Below are 22,567 nucleotides of genomic sequence, written 5' to 3' on the forward strand. Positions count from 1 at the left end.
TCCACATAAGGGGTATGGGAAGGAAATATTATTGGACAAGTTTTGTTTGCTTTTTTTTTTAATTGCAGCTATTTGAAAGTGCATAGGAGTTTGAAATGTTAGTAGTAGTCCCTGGGGCAGATGAATTAGTGAGCAGAGTGCAGGTGAAGCTATTTTATCACACCTTTCATCACTAGATCTCCTAGTGCTTTTCAAAGGAGGGCAGTATCATTACCCCCATTTTGCAGATGGGGAAACTGAGGCAGAGAGTGGGAAATTGACTTGCCCAAGGTCAGTGGCAAAGCTGGGATTAGAACCCAGCCCTTCTCCTGAATTGCAATTCAGTGACCTATCTACCAGGCTACGCTGCCTCCCTGAGAATGCAGGTGAAGAGATCAAAGTAACATGATAAATGCTTTTTTATTACATGGCCATTCCCACAACCAGTTATGGCCCTGATCCTGCAAACACATATACTTCTGGGACTATGCAGGACAGTAAAAGTTAAGCGCATATGCAAGCATTTGCAGGATGAGGCCTGTGTGATTACACATACACACAAGTTAAAATAATATTCAATATGCATTAATAACATATATTCAAGTGTGTGCAATTTAGAAAATCTTGCCTTCTCTTCTAGAAAACACCTGCCTGTTCCCCCCAAACAGTTTGTAGATGAAGGGGAGATATCTCTATCAACCTCTGAATGGATCTTGCTTTTGGTGTATGGCCACTGGCCAAGGTGTCAGAATATAAATCATATGGAGTTTCATGTTGAAATGAACACACAAATGTATCCAGTATTCTGCTAACATGAATTACACTGCGCAGTTAAGTATGTAAGTGTAGCTGTAAGATAAGAAATAATGCGTTTTCCATGTTAAAAATATTTAATCATATTACAGGCTCTATAGCAGCACTAAGAAGAACTAGAGCACTGGAGAAAAACAGTCAGTAACTGTTGTGTCCGGGCTCGCCTATTTGGGATATTTAGCCATAGTTTTTCTCTTAATAGACATTATAATTAGCATTTTTTTCTGATGAAAACGCTTTAATCATTAGCAGGAAGACACACATACAGGAATGAAGACTCTAGTAACTTAAGATCTCTGTTGCCGTTAAAACTGGAAAACAAAAGCTTGGGAAGCATGAGAGGCTATAATGTTGTTGATACGTCTCTCTCCCCTCCCTTTGCCTCCCTCAGCTGTTTTAAATAGCGAGAAGAAATTAAAATTCTTAAAGACTTGCAGGATGGTTGGCTTGCTGCCTCTGATTTCCACTCCTGTGCCCCATGGCTTGAAAACTTGCCTGAGACTTATAAATTCCCTGCTCAGAAATATGATTTTGGCCTCTTTCCCCCCCCCCCCCCCCAAGAATCCCAGCAAGGAAACTGATTCAGTGTTTGCTTTGATTATTGCCAAACTTGCTAATACGGCCGCATGCTTGTCTTGCTCTATTGATGGTCCTGCGCTAGGCGTTTTCCTCTGTCCGGTAACATTATTCAATTACACGATGATAAATATCACTCTGCAATGCAAACGGGAGGGCTCGGGGCTCTCTATGAGTTTATTTCGGGCGATCCTGCTTGTTTGACTGCGCATCCCCTCCCCCTTTTACAGTTTTCTGCTATTCTTCACTAATTCTAGTGATTTGAGAAATGACCTTTAACCCAAGCAGTTTGCAGACTCCTGGAGGGGATAATAGAAATGCCACAGTAAACCAAAGGCAATAAAATATTATTTACTAGGCATAAACCTAAGGTCGGTCTTCCTAAAAGGAACGAACCAAACCCCCTTAGTTTCTCCCCCGCCTGGAACTGGAAGTTTGGTGATCCATGTAAATAATAAATTCCATATCACAGTTTCTGGTGAAGGAACCAAATCTCAAGTTGTGAGGAGTGATTTGTTTACCACAAAATAAATGTGAAGTATTTTCACTCAATAGTATAAAATCAACGTATTAACATGTTACACAGGTACTATGCCTGTAGTGGTGTGTGTGTTTGTGTTTGAAAGAGAGATCAAAATGCCTCAACAAAAGTTTAATTATTTTTTAAGCTGCTGTTTCATTGCGTTGGAAGCCGGGGGCCAACACATTGTGTACTGTGCCCACTTAGGCGCATATCCCCAGTGCGGGACTTGGCTCTTCTACTTCATTTGTGGAGGTTTAGTCCTTTGCTGTGCATAAAAGCGAGGAGTGCCTGTTCTCTTGTGCCTGATGAGAATAGATACATTCTTTGAACTCCTCACTTTTCTGTTAGATATTGATTATCACGGACTATCCTTGCAAATAACTGATTACACATCCACTGAAGGTTTTGAAGATCTACCTAAAACCTAGGCGAGGTTTGCCAAATAACAGGAACAGCTAACAAGAAGAACAATAAATTGTGTTGATAACAGACCGCTCTGTGCTTCAGGTGCTTAGATAAGATTCAAGGTGGTTAGCAGTAATCTGAAGTACTTTATTGTCCCTTAAACCCAAATCTATCAGAATAAAGGATCTGTGCTTTTTTACAGTCCTGTTTTACACAGTGTCCGTTTGATCATTCAATCAGGGGCAAGTGCAAATAAGGCCTCTCCATAAACTTTCATCTCTGAGAATGAGCTTTGGTACAGTTCTTATGTATATTACACATCCGTCTCGCAGCATCCTGCAGCCCCTAGTACTTGCAATCTCGTATTTGGGTTCTAAAAGTTGAACAGGGAGATTCAGCAAGTTTACAAAACAAATCTTCCCTTCTCCCTTGCCACTATCTTCCAAAGTAAGTATGAAATAAACGGGTTTTACAAACGACTTTTCCTGCAGAACGTCTGCTGTCAACAGAAACAATTCAACACCAGCCATAAAGGTTTTGAAATGATTGGACAAACGGAAGGGTTGTTTACAGAAATGGTTAATAACTGAGAAGGAAAGGAATAATAAAAAAGCGATGTTCAACAGTTACCCCCAGAAGAGTCACTACTTTTTGGTCTTACTGAGAGTGGTTTGCATTGTTTAGGCTGTTCAACTGTGCTAAGAAATTTCTGAAATTTCTGTGGTCAAAGAGCAAAGGACAGTTGTACTTACCTGTGTGTATGTGTGCGCGTGCACAAAGAAAAGTTGTACTTACCTCTGTATGTATGTGCATACACACGTACTGGGGGGCGGTATTTTGTGTATGTGTGTGTGTGTGCGTGTGAGAGAGAGAGAGTCTGTCCCTGGAAGAGTGTGTACTGCAGTAGTGGAATCAGACCAACTGAGATGTGTTGTGTTTCCCCTGTTGGACTCCCGGAGGGATTTTATTTGCACTGGAATGACTTTGAAAGAGTGAATGTATTTATTGATATTGAGGCTGCTTTCTCAGCGCTGTTTGGATTTCCCAGCGCTGCTTTCATAATGGGACTTTTCCCCGCCCCCACACCCCAGTGGACCTGCAGTTATAGAGGAATAAAAGGGAAATAATACGGAATTATGAAATGGCTCAGGGAATGTTGCTACTTCATCACTTGCATGTGAGATGCGAGAAAGTCAATAAAACCTTTGGCTGAGGATTGGAGTGGAGAAACCATTGTGAAGTACAAAGGTTTCAGGAAACCGTTCTCGACTTTGGCTTTCATTAGGTCCTGCGTGATTTAACTTAAACTGTTTTGACAACAACCTGCCAAATTTACAGCGGAAATAAACACTGAAGAAGAGGGGAAATCACACAATCAAGCCTGCTTAGGAACCCAGCATTTGTCAAGAGTACGTGGAAGCACATCTACAACCTTGGGCGTGCAAGAAATCATTTGTCAAATGAGAAATTCATCAACAAAAACGAATTATATATATTTGTACGCACGCGCAAAGCTTTCTCGCACGATACATAGTGTCTGTAGTTATGTATGGAGATAATGTACACATGGTGAATTATATATAAAGTTGTACTTCCCAGGGTATGGCTCGCGTATTTGTGTCTCTACTATCGCATATAATCACGTCTCACTGATGGTGGGTTTCCTTTTACGGGGTGGGCATGTAGACAGGTTTTAATCACAGGACTGGTCTTCTCCGAGCGAGCCTAGGGGAAGCTGGTCTAATTGGCGTTTCCGCGTAGCTTGCAGCATTGATGAATGAGGCTCTAGCTAAAGCAGGCTGCAAGTAATCTATAGGAATGCGTCTCTTGCTACGAAGGATGCAACTGACTGACTGAGTTTGAAGAGCGGTGGGTGGGGACGGTCCTGTGGACCAGCTCTGTATTGCAGAGGTTTGCGTTGGGCTCCTGCCTGCGGTACAGCTTTAAAACCCAGTCTGCTTTGCCATAGGTCGGCGCAAGGCGCATGCGCACCTCCTAAAGTTTTTCGGCCGCCGTTGGCCGTATAACTTTTCCGTGCACTGTTCAGCTGCAGGGCGACGGGGAGAGCCGCGAGCGATAGAGACCTAGGGGAGGGGGGGGACCCAGCCGAGAGGCGCAGGAAGGAAACGCTTTGCCGCAGCTCCGGGTCCCGCCTGTGTGTAGCTTGTACCCGGCGTTGAGGGGCTTTGCCCGGCAATGGATTGGGAGAGTTACAGCCCCTGAGCCCGGGACCTTCCCCCGCCTCCTTCCCGCAGCTCCTCTTGCCCGAGTCCCCGTCTGGGCTGCAGGAAAAGCCGTCGCCTCTAGCCGGGCATCCCCCTCCCCAGTTGCGCCGAAGAGTCAAGTCCGGCTTCCCCCCCTCGCTTTAAAATGGAGGGACGCAGCCCGCGGATGGCTCTGCAGCCCCGGACACCCAGCTGCGCGGCGCCCAGCCTCTAGGGGAGCGGGGGGGATTCCTGCGCTTCCATTCACGCCCCTCTCCCGCACGGAGCTTCGGCGGGGGCGAGAGCGAGCTAGGAAGCGAGCTCCTCGCGGGGCTGCTGGGGAGGGAGCGGCGAGCCCCGCTCCGGCGGCGGCTGCACCACCTGGGCTGGGCTGGTGGAAAAGGATCGTAGCCCAGGGCGCTTTCGCAGCAGCCGCTCCCGAAGATTGTATTTGTTTCCCAAGTGTTTCCGCACGATCACGCCCACGGGGCGCCGCGCGCGCGCGTGTGTTTCGCTGGAAAGCCCTAATTCCTGTGATTGCTGATGGACCTTGGAAAGGAGCCTGTCCTGGTGCCCTGCTCCGCGCTGGGAGCGCCCGCGCCGGACAGAGGTCTGCGTCTGCCTGGTGTCAGCTCGCCGGGCCCCAGCGCTCCCCCTCGCCGGGCTCGCTCCCTTCCTGGCCCCTGGCAGCCGCCGCCGCCCGCTGCTTTGGAGGATACCGCATAGCTCCTGCGAGCCCGGATTTACTCTCGCCGCCTCCTCGCCCTTTCGCTCCCCGGCCCCCCTTGGATTACTTGGCTGCTCTCGCTCGGCGATTCCCCCTGCAATGGAGGTGAGTCCTAGGCTGGGATGAGGGGCTGCTTGTTAAGACGCTGAGCTCGCTTGTGTGAGTCCAGGGGGGTGGTGAATTTACATGTATTTCGGTAGTGAGATGTGTGGGGTTCTCCCCCTCCCCCCCACACAGACAGCCTTGGCGACCCTCTGTCTCTTCCCCCCTCACACACACACTTCCCAAACTCTAAGCGTTTTCACTCATCTAGTCCTGCTGGAGATGTGAGGCTGAAATACCCCACTTTTTACGGCCAAATTGCCCCCCGCCTATCGTGAACCAGTTTCTTTTAAAGTAAGTGAAGAATCTTTAAGACGCGTGTTTTAATTCAGCTCTCCAACGCTGTGCGTCTTTTTGTAGCCTCTAGTAGCCGAAGTTTTAAAGACATCTTTCCGAACTTCATTTCTGGGGAGAATAGCCATGGAGGAGTGAGCAGGCGGTAATGGAGGCCTGTACCTTTAAGGAACTCTGGCTCAAGGCCAGTTTAGAACCTGGCTTTTTTCCCCCTTCCCCCTTTTAATTTTATTCTAATTTTTTGGAGATTGTCACTTGGCATCTGTAAAGGATTCTGCTGCTGGGCTCTGCAAAGGAGAAACGAGGTTTTTCGGTGCCCCGTTGATGCTCTAAGGACTCCATGTTGGAAAGTCTGTTAGTTAGTTTGTTTGTTTTTAATTGTCAATTGCATGCTAAATTAGTTACACTCGGAGGGTCACGGAAAGTTCAGTTTCTCTGAGAAACGAATCTTTTCTAAGTTCGTTCAACTCTGTGAATGTAAAGTACGGGAGTGTACTTTAAAAAAAATCTAGGAAAAAACCGTCTCCCCTTTCTCCACGAATTAACCGTATACATTGGTGTCTGAGTCAGAGTAAGTGGCTTTTTCTGTAAACTTGAACGCTACAATCTTGCAATACACGGACCCCTTCTTATTGAAAACCACTGGAGGGAAAAGGGGTGGCATCGCTTTTGTAAATCGTTTGCTTTGAAACCACAGAGCAAATCAGTATACAGCAATCGTTTCTGCATTTTACAACCCACCAGCGCCGAATGGCTCTCTGGGTGCCTACTTACCAAAGGCAGTGCTCACATAAAAGCTACCATAAAACCAGATGCCTGAACAGGCTTTCCAGACACCCTGTGTAAAAACAGGATCACAGGCGATTCCAGGGCTGTGCTGAATCTGTAAGAGTCCATTTTCATCTTACCGAAGAGCATAACCCCTTCTCTCCCTCCCGCCCCCCGCCCCAAAAAAGCGCCTTACAAAGTTCAGCTGGTGTGTAAGACTTTGGGGCCGATAGCTGGTACTTCCAGGAGTTTGTTGATGGCAACTTGTTAGCTGCGTGATCCTGAAGTGGCTGCAGCAGCGGAGACTGACCGTAACTTCACCGATCGCAGGTGTCTCTTCTCTCTTTCTCGGGCTGACCACTCAGATTGGAGTCCCAGTAAATGGTTAAAATTAAAAAAGGTTGGCGATGGAGCCCCTCGCCGAACCAGGCGTCTGTCTTGGCGGAGGTTCTGACGGCTGAGGCTGCCCCCTGCCGGGAGAAGGGCTGTATGACTCCCCGAACGGGCGCCTCCCGGTCCAGGCGAGGCCCGCTTCTTTCCACTCCACCTAACGAAACCCGCCTGGCTCCACTCTTCCGACAACGTTCCGGGCTGTGTGTGAATGACCTAGTGTCGGACCAGCAAAGTGTAATAACCCCCATGTAAAGACTCCCTAGCCGCGCAGTCGGAGTACAGGCCGGAGGGTTTTGAGCCCGAAGAAAATGTTTCCAGCGTCCTCATCTTCTTTTTACACCTTCCCTGTTTTATGCCTTAAAACCACACCTATGGGCCAGGACTGGTTGCACTAGGGCCATCGTGCGTGAGACACTTCGGAGTGAGAACTGTTACAGGAGGGGGGAGCTGCTACTCCCTTCTTGACCTTGCCCCAGATGTTTTCTCCTTGGGATCTTTCTGGCTCTGCGGGATTTTGATTGCAACTTCTTTTTGAGCTCCCCTCTAAGGCCTGGCTGTGCTCACAGTGGTTCTCCTAGAGGTGCGCACTCCCCCATGCGAGCCTGGCCGTTATACGCCGGAGGACTGGCTGCTTTTGCTGGCTATGGAGCGCCTGGGCTCTTGACTCCATGGACCAGTTGGCTTTTCAATGATTTGCAGTTGTGACGCTTAATCTCCCCACTGCAGAAACGCTCGGGAGGGTGTCACTGGCAGGGCGCCTAGGAACCGAAATCAACTTAGGTTGCCTGGGTATACTGCTGCCCACGGGCTGAATCCTCTTATAACCGTCCGCATTGTCCCCACAAAGTTCATTTCTACCCCGAAATGACATACACACCCGCTCGTTTCACATCTGCGCTACAGATGCTTGCGAAGACAAGTGACTAGTAACTGAGTTGGAGCAATGTCTAATTAGCTGCTGTCAATAGGAGCCGATCAATGAATTAGGTTTCAGTTTGTATCCCTTTCTGGGTACCGAAATATCCAAATTGGTCCACATCCCTATTTCGGGTGTCTGAGGCTACTGCCAATTTTGGAAGTTAGTTTATGGTGCATAAATCTCTTTACGATTTTCTAAGCTGCTGCTAAAATGTACATTTGACTTTAATCATTACGGCGCCCTCCGCAAACTGTTGCTTATACACACATTAATTTCCCCAGATTTAATTCTTGTAATTTAGGAGAGGGCCAATCCGAGTTCTAAATTTACATATTTTCTTTGTCATATTTTTAAAACCTTAGTACGCAGTATTCAGCGCACTGGGTGACTTGCCTGGTGTGAAACGCGAAGTGGGTGGAGGAGGAGCCATTTACACCTAGTAAGAAAGAGCAAGCGGATCTAAAGTCCCAAGTGCTACAGCCCCGCATCCCAAGTGACAGGGAGAGTGTGGCTGTAACAAAGCTCATCACACGCAGGCGGCTGTACGCTAATCCCAGTTTTCTGTGCCCTGGAATGCTGTGTGTGTCCGGGCAGCTTTCATGTTACCAATTTCCTGGGTGTTGCTATGATAGTTCTTCTCTCTCTCCAAACGCCTCCCCAACTCCCTCCCCCCAACAACAAAAAAAATTCAGGAAGAATTAAGAGCACCTTTAATTCACTCCTAACGTTTCGAGAATGAATAGGGAGCCCCCAAGTGTTGAACTGCCTTTTCAAAAAAAATTAAATTACTCTCCTTACAAGTCCTGCGTTACGAACTAAAGCCCGATCGAGTAACCTATTTACTGGAAGTGTTTAACTTATTAATTGGCATCGATATTTTATGCGCGGGCAGAGACCTTGGGATGTAATAACTCACTCCAATTTCTGCTTGTACATTTCCGTTTACCATTGGCTTTTCTGCTGCGCGCATTGGCCGCTCTCCCCTGCCTGAAACCTTGTAAAGGCAGAGAGTTGGCTCCGCTCATGGAAGGGGAGTTTATTTAAACACAAAACAAAAATACAGGGCTGGATTTATGGATTTCAGAGCAATGCCCTTTTGTAACTCAGGATTATTTCAGCCTATTCAGGCGAGGTAGGAAAAACTGGATAAATCCAATGGAAACCCTTCAGCACAACGTGTTTAAAGCCATCAGGGGAGTCCTTGCTTTCCCCCGTCATGCTGAACAGGCAGCAGTCGAGGGAATTCTGAACTCCGTGCGTGACTGTGCCTGACAATCCGGATTCTCCTTCCCTTCATACTGTTGGGAATCGTTGAAGGTTTTCCTGTAACAAAGAAATTCCCTTAATCTGTGGGCATGAGGCTCGCGCTCGCCCCTTCCTTCCCACTTCAGCTCCTTCTGAAAACCTTAACCCCCCTCCATTAGGCATCTGGGAGTGTTTAATAGCAATTAGACCCCGGGCTAATAATACCCATCCGGAGCAGGGCCTCTGCCGGCGATTCCAATCGGAAATCGGAGTGCGCGGAGCTCCGGAAAGCTGCCCGCTTTCTTCTTAGCCTGGGCCGGGAACAGGACGGGCTCCGAGTGCGCGCAATGTCCTGCAACCCGAGCCCCGAGGGAGCCTCTGGCGCGCCGCTCAGCCGCAACCCAGGGAGAAGGGCCTCAGTGGGTGCCCCGGGGGACGGGAAGGCTCCTTCCCGGGCTGCGTGCCCCCGCCAGCCCCCTGGCACTTCAGGTGCCGGGCAGTCCCAGCCTCACCCCGGGCCCCAGCCAACCCACCCGTCACTGAACCAAACCGTTCCCAGGCTCCACTGGCCGCGGAGCTCGGGCCCTTAGTGTCAGCGCTGACGGACGGGGGCTCCCCTGAGCCTAGTTAGCGGCCTCTCCCCCCGGAGTGGATCGCTGGCTCCTTTCCTGAGAGCCGGCGGGAGCTGGGCTTGCGGGGCGCCCGGTCACTCGCTCCGAGCGCGCTCTGTGCCCCTTCCCCTCCCCGGGCCGCTGCCGGGCGAACCTGTGTCCCAGCTCCGCGCTCCCTCTGCGCCGGGGACGGATCTGCCGGCTCTTCCCGCAGGCGCTGTTTGGAATCGACTCCCAGCGCCGTGTGGTCACTCCCCAGTCCCGGCACGCTGGCAAAGCTGGGCTGGGGTGCGCGGGGAAGCCGGAGACAATCCTTACCCACGGGCGCTGCGTCTCCAGGCAGACGATACAAACCCTACCCGACCTCCAGCTCCCATGCGTCCTGCTTTTAGTGATGGCGATCCTTTGCCCCTCGATGGTGAAATCAACTGGGAGAGCCCCACACAGCGGCATCTTATCCCCTGCTGCCTTGGTGGCTTTCTTAGCTCCCCGCCCCACCTCCGTCCGCCGTCAGATTGGGGATCCCTGGAGAGCCCAAATGTCTGTCTCCCAAATGAGGAGAATCGGAATCCCCCCTTCGGATAAGAGAGGCATTTTGAGCTGGGAAGGAGAAACGCGCGTCGCCTGACAACGGAATGAGCTTTGCGCATACTTTCTCGGACAAGATCTGCCTCGATGGTTCTCATCTGGAAGCAGCTCCCAGAATGGCCCATAAAGGTGTCATTTGTGGGGGGGGGGGGTTGGGGACCGGGGAACATCCATTGTTCGTAACAGCTGAACCTCCCTGCCCTCCCCATTCCCAAAACACCCCCGCAACTTGATGCATCATCTTCACTTTTTCCTTGATGTGTCTGCTCCACTTGGTGCTTCTCCCTGTCCGGGCACTCTGTAGACTGCTCCTAGAAGAATGAAGGTGGAGTACGTTTTTTGCTTCTGTTAAAGTATGCGACGGAGACTAAGGGATTTTTCTAAGAGATTGGGTTTGGCACTGATCTTTGATTCAACGGCACTGAGACATGTCTGTAGTCGCTGGGCAGCCCTACAAGCAGAATCGCAGTGAATAAAATTTCCTTGTCAGGTTGCGTGGGTGGACTAATTTGGACTAGAAACTGCCTGCATTTTGCCACCAAAAACTCACTTGAGAGAAGAGCAGTCAGTCAAGAGTCAACTTAAAAAGGACCCAAGATATCTCCCTTGTTTAAACTTGCATGCTTGAAAATGATCTGAGAAACAATAAACAATCTGTTCCTTTTATTTCTCCTCCAGAAATCTATTGGAATATTAGTCCAAGGAGGTGCTTTGGGGACAGTTGGCAGTGCAATGGCTTCCAAGTACCTCATAGTGGTTCTGGCCATTTTCTCCTCTTTTGCCCAAGTTGTAATAGAAGCCAGCTCCTGGTGGTAAGCATCTTAAAATATACTGACTTTATTTAAAGGAATATATTTAATTTTTGTTTGGTTTTTATGTGTGTATATAGCTTATCTCTTCCTAGGGAAAGTGCTGTGTGAACAGGAGATTTTTAGGAATACTCAATTTCTGGGATAACTGTAAATCCAAAGGAAATTTATTTTCACCACCACCATTAAAGTAGCAAAATTAAATTTCTGAATGGGTCACTTAAAATCTCATTCTACAGGGTCTGAAATAACAACTGTAAGGGAAAGCACTGAATACCATGTACAAAAAATTCAACACAGAGATTTTTATTTATTTATTTATTTTTATTTAAACAACTTTCTAAATAGACCCAGGAGCTGAGTTTATATTTCTTGTGGCTGCTGGAGGGGGGGGGGAAATCTAGTTAATATCTGGATTTTTTTTAATGTTTCTATTATTTGGAGATTTTTTTTAAAGCAAAACCTCCATTCTCTCAGTTGAACACTTTCTGACTAGCAGCCCTGTTTTAATCATGTGAAAGCACATATGGACCTCTTTTAAGAATTAGGAAAACATGATTAATTTTGTTTAGTGTCTGTACGTGCCTCTGTATCTTTTCTATCAGTTAGAAGGAACTAATAGTTGTCTGTAACAGCATCAAGCTGTTGGTACTTAAGGATTTCCTTATTTTCTAATAATTGTGTAGACTGAAAGTTGAGGTTGAAAATTCTAAATTGTTTGGTATGCTTGGGAGTTATTTGGTTATTATTTTATGCACTTCTACGACCAGGCAGTTGTTTGGGACTTCTTGTAACTTTACCATGCCCACAGAAATTTGTAGGGATGGGATGAAATTTGAATCCTGGCATTCAGGTACATTGAAGTGTTGGCAAAGACCGTCATTAAAGCCTGCTGCCATCATTCTGTACATGCGGCCAGCTGTCTTCTGTACAGTCTTTAAACAAGAGTTGGATGATTTTCACTGTTGTTCAAAAGTTTTCCTCTTGGTCACAAGAACAGGAGTGGGTAGATTTATACTCTAATATTGTATTTGTCCTCCCAATGTTAATCTGATTCTTTCTTTATGCAGGTCTTTAGGTATGAATCATATGAATCCTATGAACCCTGTTCAGATGTCAGAGGTATATATAATAGGAGCACAGCCACTATGTAGTCAACTAGCAGGACTTTCCCAAGGACAGAAGAAACTCTGCCACTTGTATCAAGACCACATGCAGTATATTGGAGAGGGGGCAAAGACAGGCATTAAGGAATGCCAGTATCAGTTCAGACACAGAAGATGGAATTGCAGCACTGTGGACAACAACTCTGTTTTTGGCAGAGTCATGCAGATAGGTAGGAAGCAAAAACTTTCTGATCAAACTGTTGCCTAAGAATGTGTGTGATATTTACTTAATGGTCTGTATTAGACACTGTTGCCAAGTTCTTAATCTTTGTAATTATAGCTGACCAAAAAACCCAATTTTAATCAGAGTTGATTTTCCACTTGCTCCCACCCCTCAAAAAAAGTGGTGGCAAAAAAAAATCTGAATACAAGAATGTAGTAGGAAAGAAAAAGTGACACTAAAATACTCATTAACTTTAAGGTAAAAATCTGAAATAAAATAATGGTATGTTTAAAACTAACTAAAAAGTAGTAGTGTGTGGCAAAAATATCTGGGTTCCAAAATTGCTCATGCTGTGTAATAAATTAATTTTATGTAGCAGTTAACTGACATTCTCCATAGTGTTTATAAACAATGCCTTCTCATTTACTGCCAGGTGTGGCAAAATCCTTCTATGGTTTAAAGAAAGTTGGCTTTATAACAGAAAACAGCTCTATAATCCATACAAAATCAGTTTTATCAGGACAAAGTGCACTTGTAATTTATGTTGCATATAATAACATAGCTATTAGGAAAGGATGCTGCAAAGGAATCTGACTATCCCAGTGTGCTGGGGTCCCAACCTCTTTCCTGTTAAATCTATCTTCAAAATTCAATTGTTCCATGCAAACCACATAGTACAAATAATTCTTTATAATTTAGGGGCCCAATCCTGTTCCCGTTGAAGTTTATTGCAAAATTCTCATTGACTTCAATGGTACAGGATCAAACCCAAAGACGGAACGTTCCTCTGAATTTTCCAGTCTATCTACTGAATCCTTAGCCAGAGGAATGTACTTTCTATCATCTTCTGTGTTTTATACAGCATTTGTACTGGCACTTAATCTCAGCATTGCTGTAGCTCATAGCTTGTGCACAGTAGCTTTTTAATTTGAGAACTAAATTTAAATCCTTTTCCAATGCTTTCCTATCCCTTTTCAAAAAGAGTGGTTTAAATTACATTAAAACAACTTTATCTGTAAATTGCTTAGCTCTCGCATAGCTTGAAGGAATACTGTCAATTTCGATTGGCCCTAAACTTAACTTTTTGTAAAAATAAAGCTTTTATAAAACCTGCAATGAATAGAAAAGTGCCAGAGTCTAAAAATATCTGAGGAACAGTGTCTTTTAAACAAATAGATATTCCCTGGTCTTTTTTTGCACCCCCAGCATTGAGAACCTAAAAACTAAACTCACTTCTCATTGTTCAAGCTGAGCAAGATCCAAAAAAGCAAGATAAGCATGAAAAACAAATGTAACAACCTTGAGACTTTTCAGTTTTAATCTTCTTGAGGTTACAGCTAAAACCCGTAAAGAAATGTTTAAATTTCTGGCCCCAAACTTCAACTGTTATTACTCAATTACATTCAGCTGATTCAGTGGTGTGAATTAAAATGGCAAGATCGGGCCCATATCTGTGTTGCCAGTGTTTCCAGTATGAAAGGTTCACACCTTCAAGAGTGTGTCACATCTGGTCCCAGGGGTTTATTACAAGTTGAAAAACTTTGCCCTCTTCACTATTATATGACTGTATTAATTAATATCTATGTAGCAATTTATCATGTAATTAAGCCACTTTTAGGAACTGCAGTTACAAGTGAGTATATCCAACACTTAAAGATCCTAAAAAGTGTATTAAGAACAAGAAAAGTATTGTTGTTTTATAGTTATATTATTTTACATTTTGATGTGAAGTACATGGCAGGCTGTTGTTCCTCTTGAATAGGAGAAAAAAGTCTGTAGTCTGAGGCTTATTATACTTAAACCAGTGTTCCATTGGTATAATAATTTGATTGTCAGTAGAGTTGCTCCTTATTCTCCCCAGTGTGAGATGATCATAACTGGATCCTGAGTCTGCATATTTTTGTAGGATTTTGTCATTTATGTTAATGACTAAAACATAAGTAATTCTGCATTGAAGAATCTTTTTAGAAAAGCACTGACCTGATAGTTTATCTGTGGTATTTATTACACTATGTCCATTTATATTTTTTCTTCCAAGATTTATCAGGCAAAGTTATCTAAAGTTGTACCAATAAACCAAGCATTGAGTACAGAAACTGAATATATAGTTTACTGAACATTAAATTTACAGGGCTTTTATTCTGTTACCATAGCTTCCTCTCTGTTGATCATTTCTTAATTAGACTATTAAAATCCTGCTATATGCAATATATTGTGCTGTCCTTTAGTTTATTAGTAGGCCTAGAACTAAGGCATATTTGGACTGCATTTAAAACATAAGAAAAGAATATTAACCTAAAATAAACTAAATGGATCTTCTCAACAACTTCATGGGAGAGAGGTCCAGTCTAATCACATCTGCTGATAGTTTTGAATGCTCTTGAAATACACGACAAACAGAATGTTTTGTATCTTATGCCCAGATTTAGATTTTGTTTCTTTTAAATTTATTTTTCTGTGGCACTTCTCTAACCAGTAATATGTACATGGAACAATGTCCTATTTTTATGTTACATATGAAGGACATAGAGGAACTCAAATATGTTTAGATGGTGTGTTTTCTTGCAATGGCCACAATGGAGATGGATGTTGAAGAAGTGTGGAAAAAGACAGACATGTTGGATGCTGGAGGAAAGCATGTTTGTGCGTAAATATTCTGGAAAAACTATTCCAGAGCAATTTATCCATGTGGAAATGTGACTCCTATAATGTTGCCAAAGTCAGTGAGACATAGGGTGATGTGTTGGGTTAATAGTGGTTGTGCAATCTAAAACTGCCTGCCCTGAGATCAGTTTCAGTGGATTAGCCAAATTTTGCTTTAACTACAAAATGGAGTTGAATATATGCACCTTGTTCTTTTAGGGACAGTTTTTTCTCTCACTCATGTTCCCCTTTTCACACCCTTCCATCACATCCTTTCTTCCTTAAGGATTCCTTAAAAATGCACCAAGACCTTAGATAAAAAACCTGAGTTTTAAAACTTTATGGCGTACACAAGATAATTAATATGTGTAAACCTGAGCTAACCATATATTTTTCAAAAAAAGATTATAGACAAAGGAAAAATTATGCATTCCTTACCTAGGCAAACATCCCATTAACTTGAATAAGGACTGCAGAAAATATCCAAAACATTCATTACAGTACAATCCAGAATTTAGCTTTAAAATCTGTTCAAGCAGTTCCTCCAGTTAATTTATGGTAAATGCAAAATCAAAAACATATAACACCAACATTATTATGACCACTTAGACTACTTTTGTGAACCTTTATACTCAGGAGTAACCCATAACTCTTGCAAGTAGTCTCATGAGTGAGTATCTGCTGGAATGGACCCTAGCACTGAGGGGAAGGGTAGTTGTGATTCTACTGTTTTTAGAAATGGTCTTCCCCAGTATATGACCTCTGATTCTTTTCATTTAAAGAACATAAATTATTTGAAAAGGCAGCAGTTGTTACATTAACAGAGCTGCTCTGAACATAGTGTTAGATCTATGTTAAATACAGATTAACTGTGAGCACTGTTCATAATATACAGTGGTGCCAACAGGCCTAAATGAGAAGTGAGCTTTGGTAGCAGGCCCTGTACAAACAGTCCCTGCCTCAAAGAACTGTTATCCAAAAATTGTGTCTGACAAAACCCTGATTTTTACAAAAATGTTCCTCCTGCAAGCTTGGTAAAATCGAGGTTTACCTAGACCAACTCTATTTTTGGACTAAAAAATAGAAGGAATAATAAATAATTGGAGATATACCTATCTCCTAGAACTGGAAGGGACCTTGAAAGGTTATCAAGTCCAGCCCCCTGCCTTCACTAGCAGGACCAAGTACTGATTTTTCCTCCAGCTCCCTAAGTGGCCCCCTCAAGGATTGAGCTCACAACCCTGGGTTTAGCAAGGCCAATGCTTAAACCACAGAGCTATCCCTCCCTCTGAAGAAAGCTAACAGTTAAACTAATAACTAACTCTCTCTCTGATTTTCAACGTCAAATTATGTTTTAGCCTGATCCAACAGTCATTTTGGTAGTCTTCCCTGGAGAAGGACTTCGCTGAGCCCGTTATGTTGAAAAGTAGCGGTTTTGGCCCTGCTTCTTGATAAGAAGAAATGCAAACTTCCAGAAGGGTCTATAATGTTAGCATTGTTTTCATGAAAGACATTTGTTGTAAAATAGAACTCTTGCCATTCCTGAGAAAGGAGATGGGTGTAGTTGGGTTCTAGGTAAAAATGGATCAGGGTGATGTCTTGTTGAGGAAGCTGTTAATGAATTTATCTTCCAGTGAGGATATCCTGTGACAAGCACATATGAACAAAGAACTATTTCTGTCATCACCTTGAAAGAAACTTCATTATCTTAAAATGAAAGGTGGAAAAACTTGAATGTAAGGGAATCAGTCATTGGCTAAAACATTTAATACACTCCTGGCCCAGGCTCGCTTTTCCCTGCAACTTATAGAAATGATTGGCAGTGGCTTCTTTTGCTGTATGAAATCTTGCTATTGGTTGGGTTATTAGATACTAGTGGGCAGTGGGGTATTATATCTTTATTTTTAAATAACCCTCTTCAAAGTTGCCGGCCAGTTTATGTGCAGGGCAGCGTATTGATAAGTATCATTCTGATGTGCTCTTTCTTTGACACCAGCAGGCTTTGTGAAATGCTGTAACTTTAAATAAATTGGAATAAATGAGTGAAGTAGATAAATCATGTTCAAGAAGTAGTAATTTAAGGAGCAGACTTCTAAAAGTTGTATTTATCATCTTTGAAAAGAGAAGATGGGAAGCAGCCAGGCTCTCTAAACCCTGGACACAATTATTGTTGTAACCCATTGCTAAACATACTCCTAGGGCCTGATTCTCCTCTCATTGTTGCGCCACAGTGTTCCCTGGTGAAAACCAGTGTGAGAGGAGAATCCAGCGCCTGCTCTTCATAACTGAACCTCCAATTTCTGTCATTGATTTGTTTGCTTTTGTGGGGGAGGGGGAGGAATAAAAATGTTTCCATGGAGACCTCTTAGGCTAAAGCACACTTCAAAACCTCATGAATTTCATATATAGCATTTCCCCATGCCCTGTACTGAATGTCATGGAACATGTGCAGACTTGCCTTTAACACCTGCTTTCTCTTTTCCTTACAGGCAGTAGGGAGACTGCCTTTACTTACGCAGTCAGTGCTGCCGGGGTGGTTAATGCAATGAGTCGTGCCTGCCGAGAGGGGGAGCTCTCCTCCTGTGGCTGCAGCAGGGCAGCCAGGCCCAAAGATTTACCCCGGGACTGGCTGTGGGGTGGCTGTGGGGATAACATCGAATATGGCTACCGCTTCGCCAAGGAGTTTGTGGATGCTCGGGAGCGTGAGAGAATTTATCAGAAAGGCTCTTACGAGAGTGCTAGGATTTTGATGAACCTGCATAACAACGAGGCTGGAAGACGAGTAAGTGGCTGAGTGGCTCCTTCCCCTTCCCCAAAGCAGCCTGCCTGGGAAGGGACGCACCTAATTAATGAGAGAGAGAGAAAGAACGGTGGCATGGATAACTTTCTCTGAAGGTCCTTAGCTCATGCATGTGTTGGTTTTTCAAGGAAATATTTCCTTTGCCTTTCTTATTAGTCCCCAATGAAATCTGCTGGTGAGCTCAGAAATCAAAACCTTTAATATTTGGCCTTCTTCAAATGCAGGGGGAAAGCGTGTGAAGTTGGGTTTAAGTATGGGGAGGGGGAGAGAGAGTGTGTGTATATGAATATTCCTGAGTGACAACACTACTGCCATTGGGTTTTCCATTCCCTACCTCATAGGATCAGTGAGAGAGCAGCATATTTTGTCTTCCTCCATGTTCTACTAGTTACAGCCCTACAGTTCACTGTGACTTTTCTGCAGAGTAGAGTTTTATTGGTTTACATTTCCAACCAATCCAGTTTGCTTTGGAGGGAGAAGAGAAGCAGCAAACTCCCCAGAGCTGAATATTCTTGCAGGGTTAACATAATTTCCCCCACCCCTTTTGAGGATGTGAAAACCTTATGATTAGAAAACACCCTCCTCTGTGGTGAAATGTGTTTTTTATGGCTTTTATCTTGAAAATGCCTTAAATGAATAGGGGTAAACTTTTTTTTTTTTTTTTAACAATACTGTGAACTCAAAGAGCCAAAGTCGTTATTTTCCTAGAGCCTGTGGTGCCAGAAATAGTCTGCTGGAGACTTTACTCTTGTGTTTGAAGGTGAGGACGGATGAAAGATAATTGAACATTAATATTATTTAAATGTGAGAGGAGGGTATCTGAAAGCAACAGAAAGGTCAGTTTACTACTAGAAAGAAGAAAAATAAATTTCACAGTTGTCTACAGATACTCCAGCAGTTTTTTTCCCCCCTTCCCAGCCTCCTCTTTGCAGTGCCATTTGGCAGCATCGAAACTCTTTTTAAATATTGGGTGGAAGTTGCATACAGTATCCACCTAATGTGTCAGACCCCAGGATTTTTGGGGCAGTGTCAACACTTGACTCTTATTTCTATTTACACAAGGTAAATGACTGAGATCTTGCTGCCAAAGCTTTATAAAACGGATATTGCTGTGTAGGTCAGTCCCCCACCCAAAGGTGTTTTGGGGGTTTCTTCTGGATGCAGTCTCTCTTACACAGCAGTATTTTGGATGAGAGGGTACTGCTGAGCCAAGAGCAGACAATCAGCTGCCGCATAGCCTGTAACAGAAGAAATCTTAACTCTTTCTCTAGTACAAGCCTCAAACTGAGATAAGTTGAGAGAGTAAAAATAAAATAAAGGGCTGGTTGAAATTTCTCAATGAAACAGCAAAATCCTTTCCCCTGCAATAGGCAAATTCCTAAAATTGAATGCATCGTGAATGATTCTGCTGAGGACTTGTGCACATACTTAGGGAGTGTGCATGGTGTGTGAGAGGGGGGTTGAGAGCTCACTCTCTTTGGTGTGGGTGGTGTAGGGAAAGTAGGAGTATGTTAGGGGTTCTCTTCCTGTGTGTGTAGGGGTGGTGGGGATGTTAAGGGAGTGGGGAGGGGTGCGCTCAAGCTATGTAACAACCACATTGACACTTTTGTTTTCCCTCCTTCTCTTTTCTCTCCCTTAGACTGTGTATAACTTGGCTGATGTGGCCTGTAAGTGCCATGGAGTGTCTGGCTCCTGCAGCCTGAAGACCTGTTGGCTGCAGCTGGCCGACTTCCGCAAAGTGGGCGATGCCCTGAAAGAGAAATATGATAGCGCTGCTGCCATGAAACTCAACAGCCGGGGCAAGCTGGTGCAAGTGAACAGCCGCTTCAACACGCCCACCATCCTTGACCTGGTCTACATTGACCCTAGCCCCGACTATTGCGTGCGCAATGAGAGCACCGGCTCCCTGGGCACTCAGGGCCGCCTCTGCAATAAGACCTCAGAGGGCATGGATGGCTGTGAACTCATGTGCTGTGGCCGGGGCTATGACCAGTTCAAGACAGTGCAGACAGAGCGCTGCCACTGCAAGTTCCATTGGTGCTGCTATGTGAAATGCAAGAAGTGCACAGAGATCGTGGACCAGTTTGTGTGCAAATAGGGGGTGATGAGGTGGGAGGAGCTTCTCCCACCTGCCGGCAAGGGTGCTACCCCCAGGACAATCTCTACTTTATTTATAGAGTCCAATGATTTTTTTTCTTTTTTTTAATAAAGGTTACAAAAAGAAGTGACTGGAACCTTTTCTGCACCCATCCTAGGACTGTGTGTGGTTTATATTTTTGGCAATAATGGGGGAGAACCCAAGAAAATATTTATTTTACCCAAAAAAAGAGACTTTTTTAAAAAAATAGTGTAGTTTGAAGGGAAATCCAACATATCCTAACTTAGTCCCATGAGTCATATTACATGTGCAGCCAGCAAAGAATTCTTAGGTGCTTGGGATCTGAGAATGATCCTTATGAACCCACAAACCTGTGCATGATTTTAGCTTCAGTGACCAAAAGTAAACTGATAGATGCATACAAAGCTGATCAATGCATCCAGGGGTCCATACAAGGAGGGCTGGTATATCCACAGGAAGGCTCAGGACAAAGCTACTATGATGTCAATCACATGACTGCAAGGTGCTAATTTAAATGTGAGATAATTAAAGGGTACGAGCGCTTAAGACTTCTAACGGGTTCAGCTGTGCTATTTAGGACCTAAAGTCTTGGGTCCAGTAGCTAGCAAGACCAAGAAAAAATCTGCTTTGGTTGACACTAAGGTCACATCCTGCTTTGATGTACACCTTATCAGCTCTTCATCTAATTATGTATGAAGTGTGAGTATTCCATCTTAGCGAGCAATGCCTTACTGATAAAGAATATCAGGAGCAAGGGACCTCTGAATCTCACAGAACAGTGTGCTCTGGTCTGACCCAATAGAAATTGCACCGCTGCAGCTGTTTCAGTGTCCCACTCTCTGGAAAGCCTTTTAGGAAACAGAATTCCCCAAATTTGAAATACCCTTTTTTTTTAAAAAAAAAAAAAAAAGGTGTGATAGCTGGCCAACTTTCAAAACCCAGCTTAGTAAATAACCCCTCTTATCCAAGGAAATTAATAATTAACCATCAATCATTCTTGAGATGGTTGGTTTATTGTGGATGTTGGGAAAGCTTTGACTTGAGGAGACAATAGTTTCATGTCTTAATGATGTTAAGTGGCTATTTTAGTCCAATGAAATATTTCAGCAATGCCAAATTTATCATCTGATGTCTTCATACATGTGCTTTAGATAATATATTGCAGGTATACACTAAAACTGTTCAGACTATACTTGAGCAGTTACATATATACGGGAAAACTGTGGTCTGCTGGTGTCTGATATTTCAGAGCTTTTTGTACATATATATTTCAATACAGCCAGTGATTTTTTATAAAACTGCTAAAGTTACAGAGGCAGTTCATCAGTTAGGAGCATATTATTCCCCCATTTCCTTTTACAAATCACTTTTAGGATTTTTTGATATTGATTCTAGCATTCTTGGTGTCATAACACAAAGGTTTTAAGAATACTTTAATCACAAAGAAGTAAGCATTTTCTTAACCTAAGGGGGCTTCTTGAGCTACAGTTAGAACAGATACCATGCACTTGAATTCACACTGGGTTGGAGACTGCTTCTCTCTTCCACTTTCCTGCAAGGGCATTATTGATTATCATTGAAACAGAAACCTTAAAATTCCCTAGCACAAACTGTATTTGGCTCTTCATTTGTTTTAAGGTTTTTTTAATTTTTTTGAGATGGGAATCAGTACCTACTCCAGCAACTTCTTGTGTTTCCCCCAAGACAGCGTATTTACAAGAACACAGTTAGCATTTGTCATTAGTTCAGAAACCTCACCCCAAATCATTCCCATCCCATAAATTAAACAAATTGGCATTCAATACCAAACAAGTAAAATTCTTCACTTTAGCTTAGTCATACTAAAGCCTTAACTTCTCACGAGCCTATAAGGTGTTGCATTAAGTTCATCTTGATCATTTATCAGCTTTTAAAATGATGCTTATTGCTCTTAATTTATTAAGAACATATTTACCCCTCTCTTCCAGATGTTTGAAACAAAGTATCTTAAAATTAAGAAAGGCACTACTTCATTGAATATGTCACTTTTGGTTTTTATTATACAAAAACCATAGTCATTTTTTATTTGCTGAATCACATCTTGTTCCTTTTTTAGTGACTCCTGTCTGTGAGCAGAGCTGAGTGTAACGATCCTAGCTTTTAAAATACTATTTAATGTAAAATATTTTACTTGTCATTCAGATATTATGTAAATCTTCTATGTCATTTCCTCTGTTTGTTCTGTACATTTAATGTACATATTTCTATCTTGCGTGATTTGTATATTTCACTGGTTTAAAAATTTTTTTTGAAAGGCTTTACGCCATAATGGAAGATAGACTATAAAAATAAAACTTTGTATGTTGGGAAGTGGTTTTAATGATTTTTCAGAGGAGGATTTGTTAAAACAATGAAAAGGTTGACTTTTAAAAAATTTATTATGTGGTAAAACAAGGAAGCGACCCTATGCCAAACACACAAAGTACAGCTTGAAATTTTATTTCTATATTAAGAACGCTTACCGATGTAACAACTCTTTTGGGGAAAAAAACCTTATGACTGTGTGCACCACAAAATATTCTGTAGATGGTTAGGAGCCCAGCTGACAAGTGGCCAAAAGAATTGAATTATTGAACAATTATGCATGTAGCTTTCACTGTTTTAGCGGTTTGTTTTGTTTTTAGCAGTTTTGGAGTCATGGGGGCCTGATCCTGTAAACCTTTTAATCCTGTGAATAGCTC

At 43.6% G+C, this 22,567-nt stretch overlaps 1 protein-coding gene across 2 annotated transcripts; it reads left to right on the plus strand.

Moving 5' to 3' along the window:
- Positions 1 to 5,161: 5,161 nt before the first annotated feature.
- Positions 5,162 to 22,187, plus strand: WNT5A (Wnt family member 5A). 2 transcript variants are annotated; one of them, XM_050958479.1, is made up of 5 exons: positions 5,162 to 5,332; positions 10,826 to 10,959; positions 12,027 to 12,292; positions 17,418 to 17,710; positions 19,368 to 22,187. In XM_050958479.1, the coding sequence occupies exons 1-5, from the start codon at positions 5,327 to 5,329 to the stop codon at positions 19,824 to 19,826; spliced, it is 1,158 nt and encodes a 385-aa protein (XP_050814436.1). In that variant the 5' UTR covers positions 5,162 to 5,326; the 3' UTR covers positions 19,827 to 22,187. The 2 variants fall into 2 exon arrangements, with proteins under 2 accessions (XP_050814436.1, XP_050814434.1); XM_050958477.1 differs by lacking the exon at positions 5,162 to 5,332 and adding an exon at positions 9,283 to 9,367.
- Positions 22,188 to 22,567: the final 380 nt, after the last annotated feature.

Source organism: Gopherus flavomarginatus, chromosome 6 (genome assembly GCF_025201925.1).
Source record: "Gopherus flavomarginatus isolate rGopFla2 chromosome 6, rGopFla2.mat.asm, whole genome shotgun sequence".
Taxonomy (NCBI): Eukaryota; Metazoa; Chordata; order Testudines; family Testudinidae; genus Gopherus; species Gopherus flavomarginatus.